The 19,391-nt window shown below is 36.7% G+C and overlaps 1 protein-coding gene and 1 long non-coding RNA gene across 3 annotated transcripts; one reads left to right on the top strand and one right to left on the bottom strand.

The window, feature by feature from the left end:
- Positions 1–1,373: 1,373 nt before the first annotated feature.
- On the bottom strand, positions 1,374–10,560 carry LOC127520078 (uncharacterized). Its single transcript, XR_007932042.1, has 2 exons — positions 10,082–10,560; positions 1,374–2,081 (listed from the first exon to the last, which is right to left on the bottom strand). It is a non-coding gene; the product is annotated as an uncharacterized LOC127520078 (long non-coding RNA).
- fez1 (fasciculation and elongation protein zeta 1 (zygin I)) lies at positions 6,615–18,730 on the top strand. 2 transcript variants are annotated; one of them, XM_051907845.1, is made up of 10 exons: positions 6,615–6,893; positions 8,690–9,059; positions 10,618–10,669; positions 13,300–13,386; positions 13,747–13,912; positions 14,384–14,658; positions 15,562–15,642; positions 15,754–15,829; positions 16,893–16,958; positions 17,853–18,730. In XM_051907845.1, exons 2-10 carry the CDS (start codon positions 8,743–8,745, stop codon positions 17,867–17,869), a joined length of 1,137 nt encoding a protein of 378 aa, XP_051763805.1. In that variant the 5' UTR covers positions 6,615–6,893; positions 8,690–8,742; the 3' UTR covers positions 17,870–18,730. The 2 variants fall into 2 exon arrangements, with proteins under 2 accessions (XP_051763805.1, XP_051763804.1); XM_051907844.1 differs by having other exon boundaries at positions 6,616–6,893; positions 10,570–10,669.
- The last annotated feature ends 661 nt before the right edge of the window (positions 18,731–19,391 follow it).

Raw genomic sequence — 19,391 nt, 5'->3', positions numbered from 1 at the left:
TTCGGTGAAAAAAAAAAAAAATTCAGACAACTTTCAGTAGACAAAAACTCCATAAAACCGTTTTAAAAGGTGAGAGTTGTAAAAATGACATGATCTAGGACCTTTATACAGTGCGTGCAAGTGTATAAAGACTGTACGTCTATGCCTCACATCCTTGTTTTCTGTGTTAAATTTAATATGCTGTCTAATATGACTAAGGTCTATTACGGCTTCCTTTCAGAGCAGTGCTTTGTTAGTGGCTCTCACTATTGTGACTGTTTCTTGTCATGCTAGGACCGAAGGGGTGTTTATTCCGTCCGAAAAACGAGGATGAATCATCTCATGATGAGCTGCCTTCTCTGAGACTGCAATTTCACAAAATTGGGCTTTTGTTAGTACTTTCATTCACTTAAGTAAAAAAGGTCCTTGTGTCAGGGAATGAACATTAACTGAGATCTAGATCTGTGTTATGTTAAAAAAGGTCGTGACACACACTAAGCTATTCCGAATATTTTTTGCTAAAAAAATGCCTTTTTTTTTTAAACATGGCATGTAAAGGAACCCTTGCTTTTGGTGTCAAACTAGTAAAACATGACGAGGCCTTTCACAGAGCTCATGTTTTGATGTGTAAGTGATATTTCTGCTGTCTATTTCACAGATCTAATGCATCTCTTTGCAGAATACTCATGGCTCTATGTGCCAGACTGTGTTTACTGACTTCACGTATATGATTTAACAAATTAGCACTGTGTATCCTTTCAAAACAAAGAAGGAACCAAGAATTAATTGTTTCCTAACTTTCTTTACATTTATCATTGTGCAAAAAAGTGCTGCTTAAAACGGCATTAGATAACCATATTTCTATATTAATATTATGTATGTATAGTATATATTTACAGAAATGTAAGTATATGATTTTGAAATGAACTCTATATGATTTAGAAATCACTCTAAGGTACTAGCAGAGTTTACAAAAGGGATTCTAGAAGATTCTAGAACTGTGCTAATGTCAAACAGGGTGCAGAACACACACATGATCTAACTGCTCTTTCAGTACTTGTGCTATGACATATTTGTTTTTACTCTGATTCCTCAGATTAAAAAAAAAAAAAAAAAAAGCTCATCTTTTCCCTCATAGAAACTTTGTGTGTTGCGTGTCCTCATTTCACCAGCAATGGAAAATAAGGTGTGTAAAAGGAAATATAGTGTTGCAGTTTTCTCTTCTTGTTTAGGGGAAAACGAATCCTTCTAATTAGATATAAACCCACAAAGTCTATCTTATATTCATATGTAATTGTCTATTAAAAGAGCTAGGAGGAATCGGTCTTAAAAATGAGAAGGCCAACTGAAGTATTTCTTACCTTTAATTCATAAACGCTTGTCTTTTTTGATATATATATTTATCCAAAACAATTTGATTTGCATAGTAAAATAACACGTTTTGAGGTTAATTGGGTTTCTAAATGCTTAAAATCAGTCAGCAGTGGCACTTGATAACCCCTAGAGGGCAGACTCCCACCTCATTTGCCTAGTCAGCACTTTATAGCCATTTTGATGAGAAAAGCATTAAAACATATATTTGCATATTTTATTGGCCACACTTTTATATCAATCAACGTATCATGGTTTCCATAAAAACCATTAAAAGCAGCACAACTGTTTTCAACATTGATAATAGTAAGAAATGTTTCTTGTGCACCAAATCGGCATAGAATGATTTCTGAAGGATCATGTGACACTGAAGACTAGAGTAATGATGCTGAAAATTCAGCTTTGCCATCACAGGACATGGTTATATTACATTTTATATTCAAATAGAAAACAGTTCTTTTAAATTGTAATAAAATTTCACATTATTGTTTTTACTGTATTTTTTAGATCAACAGCTTTTTGATGAGCATAAGAAATATTCAGCTTTATTCAGGAAAAAGCAGTTTTATTAGTCACTTACTGTAAATTGTTTGAGATGGACAAGTATAAAGGCAGACACTCTAGCCGATGAGTTTTGAACAGTGTGTGTAGTTCTCTGGCTTTGAGGAGATGTTGTTATTGATCGTCTGGCCGTGGTGCTGACAGCTGTATTTTCCAAGTGAATTCTGAAGCTGAGAAGAGAAACCTGGGTGAGTATTGATCATAGCTGAAGTCCTCTTTCTCTACATCTGCAGAATTCAAGCCCATACACACTAATGAGGCCTGGGGAGAATTAACAAGCCTTTGTGTTCAAATCCTGAACTGAATCTGTCACACAATATATAGAGTAGCCGTGCAGCAGACGTATTCCTCAGGGAGGCTGTTTTGTTCCTTGTGAGCAATAAAATCACTTTTCATTTAGGAAAATTCAATCTGATTTCTAAAAAATTAAGTAATAAATAAGGTACTAGTTGAAATAGTAATACTATTGCTGTCAAATCGATTCGTTTGAAATCATATATATATATTGTAATGGAGGTTAAGCTTTGCACTAGTTCGGGTTAATTCGAACCCCTGCAGACAGTCGGTCAGAACTGTGTAGTGACATCAATGAGGAATTCACTCGGCACACTCCAGAATATCTTTCAGTGAGTTTACTGATTGAAGGTAAAGCAAAAGGATGTGTGGTTTTTGTATGCACGCACACGATATAACATCAGTAAACTAAGGATGCTGTCGACCAATGTGAGATTGAGCAGATTAATCTGCTCAGCGCACCTGCTCTGCTCCCTTGGCACATGATCTGTGATGACGTTGCAGATTTCGATTCGTCAAAGAGAATATTAAAGAAGCCTTTTGAACATATATATATACATATATATATATATATATATAATCAAACCAAATTTTATTCAGACACCTTGAACATTTCATTCAATATTACAGTTTATAGTTTAAAAAATGGTAATAAAATATGACAAGATCTCAGAGTTAAACTATGTCAGGAAATATTAATCTTAATTATGTCAGATAACGCTTAAGCAAAACATGGTCAGGTCAAAGTGTCTGAATAATTTTTGGTTTCAAATTTTTATAAATTTTACTGGTAGTCCACTGTATGAAGAATTTTTGGGTATAATATGTCAGTTTACTTTATTTTGCTAACCTCACTTACATAAATGAACTAGTGTCCTGCACCCACTAGTAAAAATATATATCAAAAATATCTGAATAATTTTTGGTTTGACTGTATATATAGCCTAATAAATGACAATAAATGACACTCTATACACACACATATTTACAAAGTTTTATGTTAGATGCGATTAATCGATTTGACAGCACTAAATAATACCAATAAATAAATAATAAAAATAATTGTTGCAATTGCTATTACTACTAATAATAACAATGATAAATTAATATTATCAAACTTTTAATAGAAAAAATTATTGAATTTTTTATGCATAAACATTTCAATGGCAATTTCATTTAGTTTAGTTTACTGATTTTTTTTTTTTTTGTCAAAGGTGACAGTCTCCAGAAAAAAATACTGTCTTGCCCTACAAAAGAAGTGGGCAGCATACAGTAACTTGCTGTCACTGCATAAACATTAAATGGCAGCTGAAACAACATCTTAGCTCGTTAATTTCAGCGGCCACGTCATTCAGACCTATTAGGCCTTCAGTGTGTTTGGAGGCGTGGAGCTAATGGGCCAGTTCCAATCCTCCACCAATAACCACAGCAACAGCTCCAAGCGCAATGCTCAGCTGCACAAACCCAGTTACCATGGCGATGGGGCCTCCGTCATTCCAAATCTTTTGACTGTATTGTGGAGGAGAGTTGCGCCTGTGTGAGCAGGGGGAGTTTTGCACAGGAAATCAGGTCATTGCGTGCGTTTTATTTTTTTATAATCTCATCAAATTTTATAGCTGCTAATGTAATAAGGATGGAAAGTGAACTTTTGACATGAGCAATTAGATAATCTGTGACTTTATTTTTAAATAAAGTACGATATTTTTTTTTTAAAGAAAGACATCCCTATTTTTGGCAAGTGGAAGGGGCTTCGAATGACGTTTTGAGGGATTTTTTGCATCGAAACAATGCCGCTTTGATGATAAAAATTGGCTGTTTTATGATCTAAGTGTTTTGTAGTTATTGAATACATTAGACAATGATTGACACTCCCATAGGAGATGATGTCATATTTGCTTTGAGCTTTGCAGAATATTCCTCCCCCTTCATAAAGACCCACTACTGTTACTTTTTGCTCTCTCCTCCTTCTTATTAACCATTAATGGACTTGCATGGTTTGAAGTCTGTTAGACAAAGCAGTGCCACATGCATACAGCCAACAAACGAACCAAACTGTGTCAAATATAATATATTAAAGCATGCTTGAATTAAAAATTTTCAAGCAGCCATTAGTATAATGCAAGTACACTTGCATTTGTATTTCAGTCACGCAGCATGCTTCAAGCACAGAAATGCATTTCTGAGTAAATCTGACCACATGGACAGGAAGCTTTACTATATAAGGACTGGACATCCTGTGATGTCTAAGCTCTATTAATGCAGCGTGTGCCACACTCTTGTTGTTTCCCACAGTCATCTGCTCGAAACTGTGAAAGCATTGTCTGTAATCCACAAAATCAGATGCTAATCCCAGGAATATGGCAAGCCAATTTTGAGCAGCTTGTATGCATGCAGACACATGCGTGTAGGATAGCGTCTCTAACTGTATGGGTCTTTTTAAAGGCTGAGACGCAGATTAAGAGCCGTGAAGGATTAAGGGCAGCAGGGAGAGAGTGGCATTACACATAGGAGGTGTGGGTATGTGTGCCGTAGAGGGCGGGTGGGCAATACAATGACCAAACTAAACTGGCTCTTTATGCTCCATCAGTTCCTATAAGCCACAGTCTTTGTCTTTGCTGCATTTCTGTCTCTCTGACTCATTGGATGGCCTACAGAGTCAGACATATCTTGGGGTCTAAAAGTCTGAGACCACACTGATATTCTGAGAATAAATATCTAATATAGACCAGGAAATGGAAAGATTTAGGATTCTGAGAAGTCTAAATCTAGGGATGCATCAATTAAATTCAGGACAATACAGACAATTGTTTTCATATTATGTTTGATAACTGATAAATGTCAGATTATTAAAATGATCTACACTATTTTACAAAATATTAATTACAAATGAAAAAATAAAATTTTAACTGCAACAAGCAAATTTGCGTATCATAACAATGTACATTTAAAAATGGATACTCATTTTGAGATTTGCTAAAGATTACATTTAAAAGCGCTATTAAGTTATTATTGTTTTTAAATATTAACTTTAAATGAGTGGTAGATGATGGCAGAGGTAATCTAAATCTAAAATGAAGGGAAAAGAGCATGTTAAATGGAGAGAAAAAAAAAAATCTAAAATTGGCCAATACAGATGTCAATAATTATTTTCATGTTCTGTTTGATAACTGATAAATTGCAGATTATTAAATTTCACACTATTTTGTCGAAATAAATTACAAATAAAACACTAAAAACTAAAATATATTATTTTAATTGTTACAAGCAAATTTGTGCACAATTAAATACTCAAAACGGCAATAACTGATATGGTACTGATATAATGCGCATCCTTATTTAAACAAAGAAATGTTGACAAAATCAACAAAAAACTTTTACAATTCCGTCACTAATACAAAGTTAAGTCATGAAACTCTAGATGGTGCAGGCTGATAGGTCCTTAACTCAATCTGCTTGCTATCACATCATAAGGCACAGCTGATAGGTTCCTGCTATATCAGTAGCCAATGAGCTCGCTGCTCAACCTTCAAATACTTGGTCAGCATTTGCTGTAGCAGTTGCAGCACGCTTTCAGAAACCCTTCACCTTCCCCAGCTCCACCTGTATAGATCTGCTACTAGGGGTAATTCATGTATGTTATTTTGTATAGCAGCAACATGTCTTACTTGCTCATAGCAACTTGTTGTGTGTGTATTGGCAGTAGCAAGTCCCGTACTTTCTCTGCAGTAGCTGCAATAACCAACAGAAGCAGCAGCAGCGTAGCAGATCTGTTCCGCCAAGACCAAATATATCAACATTGTCATATCCATTACCATGCCAAACACTCTGAGAGCTGTCATGACAGAAATCAAATAATAAAATTAGTGACATTTGGTAGTATGTTCATTTTAACTTTTCACTTAAATAGTTATACTAATAATATAATTTGTAAAACAATTATTAAAAAATACAATATAGAAGCATTTTCAGCAGTGCTCTCAGACTTTTGGACACCACTATGCTATATTTCTACGCTATATATGACCCTTCAACATAATTAATTTACTGTAATCTTGCCACATTTCTAGCTTTAATCTAATAATAGGAATGACTGACAGTAAGGAGCCGGCGTGCATGTTGTTAGCACGGCTTTCTCATTGAAAATCCCTTGAGCGTGCTTTGAGGGGTAATGAGAAAGGGGAACCTGCCAAGAGACCCCTGATGTGTCCGATGACAAGCGAGTTCAAGGTGTGAATAAAGCCCCACTACAGCTTCTCAGTTTTTTTCCCTTCCTCATGAATATGGAGGGATTTGGCTTATGGCAGATCGAGAGAAAGGGAGCGGGAGGGGTAGGGGGCGGAGAGAGTGAGGTGCATGAGGAGAGGAGCAGAAGGGGGAGGGGCGGCAAGGAGGATGATTCCGTCAGTTGCCGTAGCAATGCGCAGGCTCCGTGGAACAGGAGAGGACGGCTGCTGCTTAATGATCAGAAAACAACACTTGGCGCCTCGGCTGGCTTAGACAAGACGCCGTGGACTAGAACAGGGTGCTGAGCGGCCATCACGACACAGAGCTTGTGTGTGTGATGGGAATGAATGTGTCCGGTGTTGTTTCATCCTGACCAGGATTTGCTGATGGTGGTTTTGCTCTGACTATATTGGAATAGGAGGGGCTCATTCTACCCAAATATACAGGGAGAGATTCTTCTGCAGGTAATATGTTCCTCCCTCTCTCTCCTCCATCACTCCGTCTCCATCCCGCCATTGTTTTCCAGTTATTCCCTCTGGGAAATGGGGTAACCTTGATCTCCATTCGTTCTGCATCCATCCCTTTCTTTTTTTTTTATTCTCATTCTGTACATATTTGTAGAAAAAGATATTATAATTATTATTTCGATTTTTTTATAGTGCACAATTTGAATATAATTTATCCATTTGGATAATCAAAAATATTATTTTCAAATCCATGTGACCTAAATAAATGTTTAAAAATTCTTAATCCAGAACAGATACAGTGTGTTGTATTTTTTCTCTGCCATGCTTTATGATGTGATCCGCCATATTTCTTCCCGTCATGGCTCGTCAATTAATCTTATCTTGTGACATGGTTGTGTTCATATTCACAACATAGGTCACACCTGCCACAAGCAACCATTAACTGGCACTCACAAATTCATCCTGTAATCCGAATTTATCCTCCAAGTAGTGCGTTTGAGAAATATCTCTTGAATTTATCAGCACAGGTGATAAATATGAATGTAATGCACATTTAGATGTCGTCATCCTCAATGGAGGTCCCACAGCAAAAGTGTTTTATTCCATTGCCACAGTTTGTGTTCCATCGATTGATTTGAGGTCAATATGCTATTTACACTCCTGCTCAATTCCACCCCCTTCCCCAGGAATTGTGAATAAGGGGCAGCAGTTTATCACTGTAACATTGAATTACCTCTGTGCTTTGGTCATTGGATTTGGATGTTAAGGTTTTTTTGAATTGGTTTTGCCCATAGGCACAGAAATATGGGTGGCGCACAAACAAATCAATGGGTAGCCAAAAACTAGGAAGTGGAAAAGGTCATCACCTTAATTCTAACAGTCAGACACATACACACTAGGGTAAAGTAATAAGAGTGTAGTGGAATGGCACATTGCTGACTAATGTGATGTTGGGGTAAAAGCTTATGCAAGCCTGTTTTAAATGGATTTTTATCCTGCAGTCTTTTAGCTTGTCGTTAAGCCTGATAAAGCCTTTCGAGCTCATTCATGGAAACTGTCAGATGACAGGGGGAAAAAGGATGTATGAACTAATGTTATAATTACTTTCAAACTGAACTTGTTCATTATAATGAAGAGTGAATCTTCTTGGATGTCATCTTGACCTGAAGAGATGTATTGTAATAGCATCTGTTTTGGGTAAATCAGAATAGAAACATATTTCATATTTGTAGTATTTAATTTGCTAAAAATAAATGTTAATATTTTAAATCGATAGAGTGTATTATGAGGCACTAATGATTGCGTAAAAAAAGCTACTGTACATGCTTCAGCATTTATTATTTTTTTAATTTGTTCGAGCAAATGAATTTGAATGAGCAGTAGCTGTTTGACTTCGGCTGCCTCACAGTCCCAGAATTCATAGGGAAAAATCCCAGAGGTTCTGCTGAATCAACTGCCACGCAAATTAAACACAATTACTTTCACTCTGCTTGAGCGAAATGCAGTCATTCGTGCTCCATACTTGCTTAGTGGAAGAGAAAGAAATTAATTTAATGGGATGTCAACTGAGAAATATTGTCTAAGTCTAAATGTTCATAGTTAAATAAGCCTCACAAAATGTTCTTGACTCTGAGGAAGCCATTACTGTTATATAACTTCATATTCAAATACAGTTTTAGCTTTTTAAGAGAAGTGAAAAACAATTTGAATTATTCCACTTTCAGCGTTTTATGTTTTAGATGGTGATTTGAGATGTTGAATGACATATTGACAATTACTATATTTTTAATCAGGGATTGCTGCAGCGCCGAACTCCACGTGACTGTGCGATCAAGAGGGCATCAGGATGGAGGCCCCTCTGGTGTGCCTGGATGAGGAATTCGAGGATCTGCGGCCCTGCAAGATGGAGGAGCTTGAATCTGAGCAGCCTCCCTGCCGGCCTCACAAAACAATTCCTCTGGCCCCGCTGTGCCGTGAAGACTTCTCCGAGCTAGAGAACTTCTCTGAGATGATGAGCTTCAAGTCCATGGAGGACCTGGTCAATGAATTTGACGAAAAGCTGAACGTGTGCTTCCACAATTACAACACCAAAACAGAAGGCCTGGCACCCATACGCAACCAATCACATGCCGAGGAGGATGAGGAGAGGCTTCAAGATGAAGAGTAAGCAAGAACTTTTCTGTTACACTTCCAGAATATATAATGTAAATCCATGTAGGTAGATGAATTAATGAATTGATGCAATTGGCTTTATTTTTTTGCACCATTAAATACCACCAAATAAATGTATGAATACTGTTATCACTGTGCTGATAAATATGCCCATCCAGTTGGTCGTCTCTATGCCATTCAAAAAATGAGGACATGTCTCTTTGCTAACTGCCCTGCCAATCGAATTGTATAAAAAACACCCTTTGAACATCACCAGCGCCTGTCTGTGTGCATGTGTCCATGGTTTGGCTGTGAATTATTCAGCAAATTTTTATATGCCTCAGTGCTTTTGTTTGTCCTGACTTGTCTGTGTTGGCAGCCCGTCACCATCCTCTCTTTGCCGTCAAATCTGCCTCTCGCAAAACAGGACAAAAAAAAACCATTGGTCTAAATATAGCGCACATGCTTGTTGATTTAAAACAGTCAAAACATTATCACTGATTGGGACTGTAATGGCAAAAATATACACAAATACTGGAAGGAAATAAAAAAAAAAAGAGCAATACAACATCAGAAATGTAGATTTACAGTAGAGCATTTGCTTTAAATGTATTTTTTGGATGCACATTTTCAATTTGTAGCATTTTAAGAGATAAAAACGAGTATGTCATTGGGATTTCCAGTATTTGAGCATCTTGCTTATTACGCTCTTAGTGTGTGCTGTAAATATGTTGTTGATTTATGATTTGTTAGCATGTTATTTTCTGCGTTTCCTGCTGTGATGTGTTCTTATTGCCTGTGGCTTTTGTTCTTGGCTTGAATTCAGACACAAATCTGTCCTTGCGCTAGAATTCAGCCTGTGGCTGTGCATCTGACGAATTACAGAAACAAGTCTGCTGCAATTCTGAGGGGGTTTTTTTTACCCACAGTTGGTAAATATTCTAGATAACATGTTTCCTTTAGAGATCTTCAGACAGTAAACAGAAATTAATCTCTTTCAGACAATGACATATTGGTAGACAATGAGTCTGTACCAGTTTGGTGTTGTTGCAGGGCTGGAATGGAGGCTGGTAGGCTTGTGTCTGTATGCCCTCAGAGATCAGCGCACTTTGAATGGCCACTTGTTCCCTGGATGACTAGACAGAGGCACAAAGAAAGTGTGGAGAGTAATTTCAGTATGTAGATGAATAGATAGAAAAGAGAAAAGAAAAAAAAGAGAAAGAACGCATTGTCACTAGCCCAGTTATATAAACATGGAAAGCAGCTACTTAAAGAGCATCTTAAACATGTTGTAGCATCACTGTTGTGCATATAAAATGAATGCTGTACATTGGATCTGTCTCTATATTCTCAGTGCTAGCAAGTCATAATTACTACATATAAAAGTGGAATTTATTATTAAAGTCATTATTAAAGAATGTATTATTCATAATTCAGAGAATGAATGTCTCATTTGTTTCATATTCATTGTGTGTCATTTGGAACATTGTGTATATAAATGTCCATGCATGTGTTTTTGTAGCGTGTGGGATGCTCTGACTGACAACTACATCCCTTCCTCTGTGTCCAGCTGGGACGACCCCACCTCAGAAACGCTGAATGGCAACCTCTCAGATCAGGAGGTAAACATCTGCTCTGCTCTGATAACTTTCATGCTGTTGACATGATAATGGATTCGTATTTCCTGCAGGGTTACTGCATAGATTAGTGCTATAGGTCATGGCTATAAGTTACGTCTATACTAGTACATACTAGTACGTCTATTCTAAAATGCTAAGGACAAAAAATTATTTACCAATGCAGGCACAAGCTTTTCTTTTAAAGGGGCTATATGTAAGAATTTCCATGTATTGATAATTGCTTTTCTATTGACAATGTGTGAACAGCTAGTAACTAAACTTTAAAAACAAGACCTTTTCTGACTTCCTAGGTTGTCTATGAAAACCTGTAGACTGATTTTATGTGAAGATCTTGGGTCGTTTTTTCCGGGAAAATCAAAAGAATGTAAATGTTATGCGTGCTCCCGAGAGCCTCTGTTCTGTTCTATAACACATGAAACTAATGCTTATACAATGTTCAGGAGGGTAATGCAGAAAGAGCCACTGTACTGTAATGTCAATGTGTCATGCAAAGAAAAGGGAGTAATTCAAACTATAGTCTCACATAGTCAGATCAATATAGTCTATAGTCTCAAATATACTTTATAATCAAACTATCATAACAGTGTAATTTTAATAAACTCATCTGTCGACATGATACCGGTGATTTACAGAGCTGGTGCAAACATATCCACATCAATATGATTAAATGCTTTCTTAACTGCTGCTTTCTCACCACTGTCATTTTTGTTGTGTGTGTATTTTGTTATTGAGAGGAAAGTGTGCAGCAAATATTTACAGTACATATTCATCTAAACGTCGCTCTCAGCAGCGTGGACGGCGTCTGGATGTTCGTTAGCAGTATATCGCTGCAACATCTTTTTACTTCTAAGTAAAGAACAAAAAAGAACTTTGCCGTAAGTATATCAAGGCATTGAATCACGTTCAGTCTCTTTTATGTTAAGAGCACGAGCAATAGGTTGCTGGCTACAGTTCACGTAACGGCCACCGGTGTTGCTAAAAACAAGAGTTTCTGAATTCTACATATAGCCCCTTTAATACTTAGCTATATTTTGATATTATTATTATTTTGTTAATAATATCAATACATATTTATTGTTAGGGTAATTTAATAATAATATTAATAATATTATATTAATGGAACTGAATTAAAGGGTTAATTCACACAAAAATGAAAATTCTGTCATTAATTACTCACCCTCATGTCGTTCCAAACCCGGAACACAAATTAAGATATTTTTGATGAAATCTGAGATCTTTCTGGCTTTTGATAGACTGCAACGTTATTACCACATTTAAGGTCCAGAAAGGTAGTAAAGACATTATTAAAATAGTCCACGTGACTACAGTGGTTCAACCTTAAGGTTATGAAGCGACGAGAATACCATTTTTTTTCAACAATTTCTTCTCTTCCATGTCATTCTCCTACGCTGTTAACGTAGTAAACACAGTGCAGTGCTTCCGGGTTCTACATCAGAACACCAGCTCATTATTGGCCGGCTCCTGCGTCAGCATCACACGCATGCATCATGATGCTTACATGAACAACATCGGCCAATACTGAGCCGGCGTTCTGACGTAGAACCCGGAAGCACTGCACTGTGTTTACTACGACAACATCGTAGGACACTGACAGGGAAGAGAAGAAATTGTTGAATAAAGTAGCTATTTTTGTTTGTTTTTTGCGCACAAAAAGTATTCTCGTCGCTTCATAAAATTAAGGTTGAACCACTGTAGTCACATGGACTATTTTAACAATGTCTTTACTACCTTTCTGGACCTTGAAAGTGGTAACAATGTTGCCGTCTATCGGAGGCCAAATCTCACGGATTTCATCAAAAATATCTTAATTTGTGTTCCGAAGATGAACGAAGGTCTTACGGGTTTGGAATGACATGAGGATGAGTAATTAATGACAGAATTTTCATTTTTTGGGTAAACTAACCCTTTATGTTGCAAAGCAATTACAATTAAAGCACTAGCCAAAGCCATTTACTTCTTGAAATAATATCTTTCTCCTTCATTGAAAAAGCATTTATTTCCTCAGAGCAAATGACTGCAGCACTATATGAGAGTACAGCTTTGCCCTCTTGATTCAGGGTGTGGTATGTTTATGCCAAATGGACAGCAAATACAGTCACTTGCTGCCAAAAACCCAACCTGATCTACTTTTTCTGGCATTCAGCCTGTCACAAGCTTTGTAATAAATAGTTTAGATACCATAAAAAATCTCACAGAAGCTCTGAAAAATTTTGCAAGTCTCCATGACTGACTGGCAAACATTTCTGTATTTTCTGTTATATTTTGTCATAATGTGAGATGACACAGTAAAAGTCTTTGTAAATATTATGCTAATTATCATCTAATCCAATTGGTCAGATGACACTGGGTAATCTAATATTGTCAGCAGTAAAGTACAGTAGATGAGAAGTCAAGTTTTTGTTGTACATCAATGCAGGCCAGAAGAGCTGTCAAGCATTCTATAAGCTAACATCTGAAAGCACTCTCCTCAGCACATTACCAATGAGTGTAATGGAACTATATGGAGCCATTAGTCTCTGCCATCTTGCCATATTGATACTGCTGATGCTCCTAAACATGATGTGAAGCATTTCTTTGTCTTGGCTTTAAAGATACATGAAAAAGATGAGGATGAGATGAACGAGAAGAACGAAAATGCCAACTGTCTGAGTGAAGAACCTCTGATTACAGCTGATCAGGTGAGCCTAAACTTTTACACAAAGTAAATAGATGTGTTGAACTGGTAAAAAGCAAAGAAAAGGCAGAAAATGATTATATGATTGTTTACAGTAACAGTTTGACAACATTTTGTCACATTTGTGACACACTAATGCTTGATTTAGTATTGTATTTTAGGGTTTGTTTACACAGAGCAGGTTTCCACTTGAACAGTAACCTAGTTTTAAAGCTTTGCTAGATTAAAAATCATGTGTGCTATTTTTGTGATTAGTTATTCATTGCATACAAAGCTAAAATTCAAAACTACAGTTCTACTTGTGTCCTCAAAATTGTTTAAATGGCAAACACCCACTGAAATCTGTCATTTATTCCCTCACCAGGTGATTGAGGAGATTGTGGAGATGATGGAAAACTCACCAGATCCTGGAGAGACAGAGGAAGAGGAGGATGATGATATCGGGGTTTCTTCCTCTAAAAGCAGCCCCTCCCTACTGGAGGAGATCCGCATGCTGTCTCAGGCCTCCAACAACAACTGCTCTTATGAAGGTGCCCATATAAACCTGCAATTAATAAATATATGTGAACCTCAGGATGACTTTTTATTACATTCTTCAGATAGGTAACAGATTATGTGTATCTTTATGGTTAAAATACAAGCAATAGCATGTTTCATCAGCAAAAGTCATTATTATGAGAAGTACCTTGATATTACTAGATCAAGGTCAATGTAAGCATGCTTTACATCTCACCAGGAATAGAAAACAGTGTCTATTGAGAAAATAGAAAAGGTTTCTATTTTAAACCATGTTGTTTCAGATTCCCATGGACATATGAAACAGATCATGTTTTTGAAACCAGAGATGCAGTGGAACAAAAGTGAATGAAAAATAGCCCACGTCAACTGAGAAATAAATATTACGTTTAAAGCCCAACATTAGTCACAGTGTGAAAGTCAAGTGTTGCTCGCTTTGATCAAGTCTTTTGAAACTGGATGTTGTTATGCTGTTTGTCATGCAGGTCTGAGGCTGATGCCAAGCTCGGCGCTGCTTGACATCTTGTGTCGGATGGAGGCGGCGATACGAGAGTATTCGGAGGAACTGGTGGCTCAGCTGGCCCGGAGGGATGAGCTGGAGTTTGAGAAAGAGGTGAAGAACACCTTCATCACAGCTCTAATGGAGGTCCAGAACAGACAGAAGGAGCAAAGGGAGCTGAGCAAGCGCAGGCGTAAGGACAAGGCCATGAGTCTACAAGCAACAACCCGCTCCGAGAAGACTGGGACCATGCCTGCGAAAGTAAGTGTGTTGAAAGTAGCTGCATGATGTTTACCTCCATTCAGTCTCCAGACACGGACATCTCTTTCTGTGGTTAATGGTTCTCAGCCCATTACTCTTCAGCTGCACTTAGCACTTACTGGACAAGCAGAGGAAGCATTCCCCTGCAGTATGAGCTGTGAAGGCAATACCGGCCTCTTCTTACAGTAATGCCGCTGTGATTCGATTACATCATGCAAGTAATTGCATCTCTGTGTCCTCAACCTCCATGTTCTCACAGGGATGGGTTGATCATTTTTGTCATTTTGTACACAGAGACTAGAGTTAGTAAATGTGGCAGATTGTGAATCTGAATTCAATATATTATGTATGCACCATTTTCTTGAACTCGGAAGCCTAGGATTTTAGCCAATAAAAGTCAAAGGCTGTTGTTGTTTTTGTCGAAACTGGCAATAGAAATAGAAAGTAGCATGTAAAGACATTTTTTTTTTTGGCCATTATTATAAAGCTGATAAATATTTTCATTATATTTACAAATGACTGATATTATTCTTTTTTTTTAATATATATTTTAAAATGTATGTTAAATTACTTATATTTTATTTTGAATTATGTATGTGTATATATATATATATATATTAAAATATAATTATATTGAATTAAAATAAAACATAATAGAAATGAAATTAATAGTTTTAAATGCTTAAATAAATAAACAGCACCACAACATTGTTATGTATAAAGGTCATATGTTGAAAGAAACTTGCGAACACTTAAATTTGAAATAATTTCTCAACATCAGTTCTAGATCTCCAGTTGAATTATACCAGGTCGTTTCTCTAGCTTGACTTAGGATGTGTGCACTGTACAGTATGTAAGCAGAAGCCTCTGGTACTTAATATTTTATATTTTAATGTTTTCCAGCGCTTCAGCATGGAGGGTCTGTCCAACATCCTGCAGACAGGGATCAGACAGACCTTTGGGACCTCAGGGACAGAAAGACAGGTGAGGAGGAGCATTTCAGTTAATGTGCTGGACTAAACTTGCATATATACTGTATGCAGGTATAAGATCTGATCGTAAACTGTGTCTGTGTTTTTTCTGTGTGGTCAAAAGTACCTAAACACAGTCATCCCATATGAGAAAAAAGGGACTCCTCCATCTGTGGATGACTTGCAAATGCTCACAAAAAGTAAGTGTGCTGAACTGCACTAATAATTCAAGTATATAATATAGGGCTTCTCTGTAGCTCAAACACTAGAGAATGATGCTAGCAATGGCAAGCTCATGGGTTTGATTCCCAGGGAAAGCAAGAACTGATAAAAACGGATAAAAAAAAGGGATAGTTCACCCAAAAATAAACATTATCCCATAATTTACTCACCCTCAAGCCATCCTAGGTGTATATGACTATCTTCTTTCAGATGAATACGATCAGAGTTATATTAAAAAATATCCTGACTCTTCCAAGCTTTATAATGGTAATGAATGGGGTGTGAGATTTTGAAGCCCAAAAAAAATGCATAAAAATCATAAAAATAATCCATACAGCTCCAGGGGGTTAATAAAGGCCTTCTGAAGTGAAGCGATGGGTTTTTGTAAGAAAAATATCTATATTTAAAACTTGATTAACTATAATAACTAGCTTCCGACAGACGACCGTACGCATCGATCTGTGGCGGAAGAGTAACCCCTGACCCAACGCAAGACGTAATGACAAACGCAGAAGCACAGATGATAGAGCAAAACAAAACACTTTTTAAAGAGAAATGTTGGAGGATTTTGATGCACAGTTTGTTGCACAGCCCTATACGTCTAATTTTACGCTACTCCTACATCCTACGTCATACATCGCGTCACGGGTTACTCTTGTGGCGCAAGTCGACTTGCACAGTATGCGTAATCTTTAAATATGGATATTTTTCTTACAAAAACCCATCACTTTGCTTCAGAAAGCATTTATTAACCCCCTGGAGCCGTATGGATTATTTTTATGATGGATGGATGGATGCATTTTTTGGGCTTCAAAATCTCGTCCCCCATTCACTATCATTATAAAGCTTGGAAGAGCCAGTATATTTTTTAAATATATCTCAGATTGTGTTCGTCTGAAAGAAGATAGTCATATACACCTAGGATGGCTTGAGGGTGAGTAAATCATGAGATAATTTTCATTTTTGGGTGAACTATTCCTTTAAGGCTTTGGATAAAAGTATATGCCAAATGCATAAATAAAATGTAATACTGTTTTTCAGTTCTTTATGCCATGAAAGAAGACAGTGAGAAGGTCCCAACCCTCCTGACTGACTATATATTAAAAGGTAAATCTAAAATATTTTCACTTTTCCAGAATTAGAATTAAATATATATATCTATATATATTTTAATTGTTCTATGCTGTTTTTAAATGGTGTTTTTGGGGTTTTTAAAGTATTAATTTTTAAGATAATTTAAAGAACCTAAGTGTTGCTCTAAAATCCGGGACACACCAAGCTGATGGTCAGTTATTGGCCATTTTTGAGGGTCAGTCAGAACTCTGATTGGCTGTTCAGCTTAGCGAACAAGTCAGTACTCCAGAATTAAAGCGAAAGTGATGAAAGCAAGCAAAGAAGTCAAGACGGTACAGACAGAAAGCTGTTATAATTTTACGTCATCTTACCTGAGCTTCTAATGCACGAATATTTTCATAATAACATGAGCCGACTGGAATAAAGAGAAGTGATCAGCATGATTGATATTCAAAATGGTAGCCTATGCAAGCGCTGCTTTGTTTACGGTTTGTATATCTGCAGTCCTACTTTACCACTGATGGTATAGACAGATATTTACTTACATACAGGCGCAGAACGCATATGCTAGTTGACAGTCGTCTTTAGTCTTTTTGGTGTGTTCAAGCGCAGCTTTTTTGCCGAGACGCAGCCGGAGAGAGGTGCCAACACAGTCAGCTTTTGTAGCCGCTAGTTCTTTGACGTCGGCTTGGTGTGTCCCGGGCTTTAAATAGGTCACAAGATAAATATAGAAATAAGAGATAGAAATTGTACTTTTGAAATAATAATAATACATATATCTGCATTGGATTCCCAGGGTAATACTGTTCTCCAGCTCTAAATATTCTCTTAAATATAGTACAGTATATAAATGTACAAAGAACATTTTATTCTAGACTTTTAGTGGCGTTGAGCCTTTTAATACTTTATCACATCTCCATCTTGCAGTTCTGTGTCCTACCTAAAGTCCTGAGCGTGATCTGCTGTGGTGAGACTGTGGAGAGGCCAGGTGTCTTCGTTTCTCCTTTCTCAGTTCTCCAGCCCAGCTGCATGAGCTCCCTTACCCAGTATCAGCGAGGGACCCTGAACATCTAACCATCCTTCTCTTGCTTATCTAATGACCTTTGACCTTGCTCATCTCACTGCCCTTCCTGTATTCACATATCCATGAGGTTCATACCACAACGCCTGGTGCTTTACATGTTTTCTACTATGTACGTTATTTCGGGCCAAAAGCCATATGGAACGTGTAAGGATAACAGGTGAACTATAATCAGTTTAACTCTACAATCAGGTACTATTTTTATTTTTAAGGATATGCATAACAACATAATACTCGACCATTCACATCCATTCTGAACACAGGTGATGATGAGAAGGGCATTATTCACAATCTTCTTAAGGCGCAGATGCATTGATTTCGAGAGCACATTTGAAAATAATCCATCCAAACATTCTGCTTTTTGCCGTTTTAGTATTGTGGCTTCATTTCAGCCGAGGTTGGTTGAAGATACAGCATGTTTTAGTGTTCTACATTAATGCCAAGTTATAGGGAGAAACCTTGTGACTTTTTTTATTTTGGGTAACCTGAGTTTTGTTTTTCATCCTATGTATGAAATATACAGTTCTACATAAAGTGTTTTTTTTTTGATGATCCATCTGTCTAATAAAACGTTTTTGTTTTGTTTTTTTAATTAACATTAACTGTCATTCATCACTTGTGCTTACATCTTTAATGTATATATTTCTTATTTACTAAGGGACATGGAGGAATGTGAAGTATTGCTGAGTTACAGTTCCAATAAATGTCAAACCCTGTAAAAGCCTGAGTGACTGATTCATTGTAATACCGCAATATTCCACTAGAGGTCAGTCATACGCAAATCATTACAATTCATCAACATAAACACACGCTTGTTGAATTTTGATTTGGCCTTTAGTTTAATATTATTCTTAAAAGTGTTGGTTTGTTAACCCTAATAACAGGTGACATCAAAACGGTTGATAATACCATTACTGATTGGTTGGAAAAAAATTTCCTGAGTTATAGTGGGCATGGTTGTATGTGACTTTTCTAGTTCTGCTTAAACCAGTGTAAAAATACGTTATTATTTATTAAGGGGTTATTAGTCCCTTGGGAATTATATTCAGGGGCATCTTACCTTTATGAAGGGATATTTTTTCTAATATATTACAAACCGTGTTGTTCTTTTAGGTACGTTTGTCTGTTGAATCAGTTGAATCATTTAATTTAAATTATTACTACAGTGTTTAAAAACAATATTTGAAATATATCAAATATTAGATATAATATAAAAACAGGAATTAGCAAATTGCATATGTCTAGTAGATTATTCATGTGTGGAGAACTTCCGTCACGTTAGCTTAGCCAATAATGTCCCTGACTAAATGTTACACAAAAACGTATTTATGTTAGGCCTACATAACATTTTATCGTTTCCAAATATTATCAATAATGGATCATAG

Source organism: Ctenopharyngodon idella, chromosome 10, assembly GCF_019924925.1.
Source record: "Ctenopharyngodon idella isolate HZGC_01 chromosome 10, HZGC01, whole genome shotgun sequence".
Classification (NCBI taxonomy): domain Eukaryota; kingdom Metazoa; phylum Chordata; class Actinopteri; order Cypriniformes; family Xenocyprididae; genus Ctenopharyngodon; species Ctenopharyngodon idella.
Note: the sequence above shows the minus strand (reverse complement) of the source record. Positions and strands in the feature narration are given on the sequence as shown.

Excerpts from the sequence above, each read along its gene's own strand:
- fez1 (XM_051907844.1), top strand. The coding sequence starts at position 8,743 with ATGGAGGCCCCTCTGGTGTGCCTGGATGAGGAATTCGAGGATCTGCGG. Across the intron at positions 14,659-15,561 it reads CTGGGACCATGCCTGCGAAA|CGCTTCAGCATGGAGGGTCT; the intron begins GTAAGTGTGTTG and ends AATGTTTTCCAG. Across the intron at positions 15,643-15,753 it reads CCTCAGGGACAGAAAGACAG|TACCTAAACACAGTCATCCC; the intron begins GTGAGGAGGAGC and ends TGTGGTCAAAAG.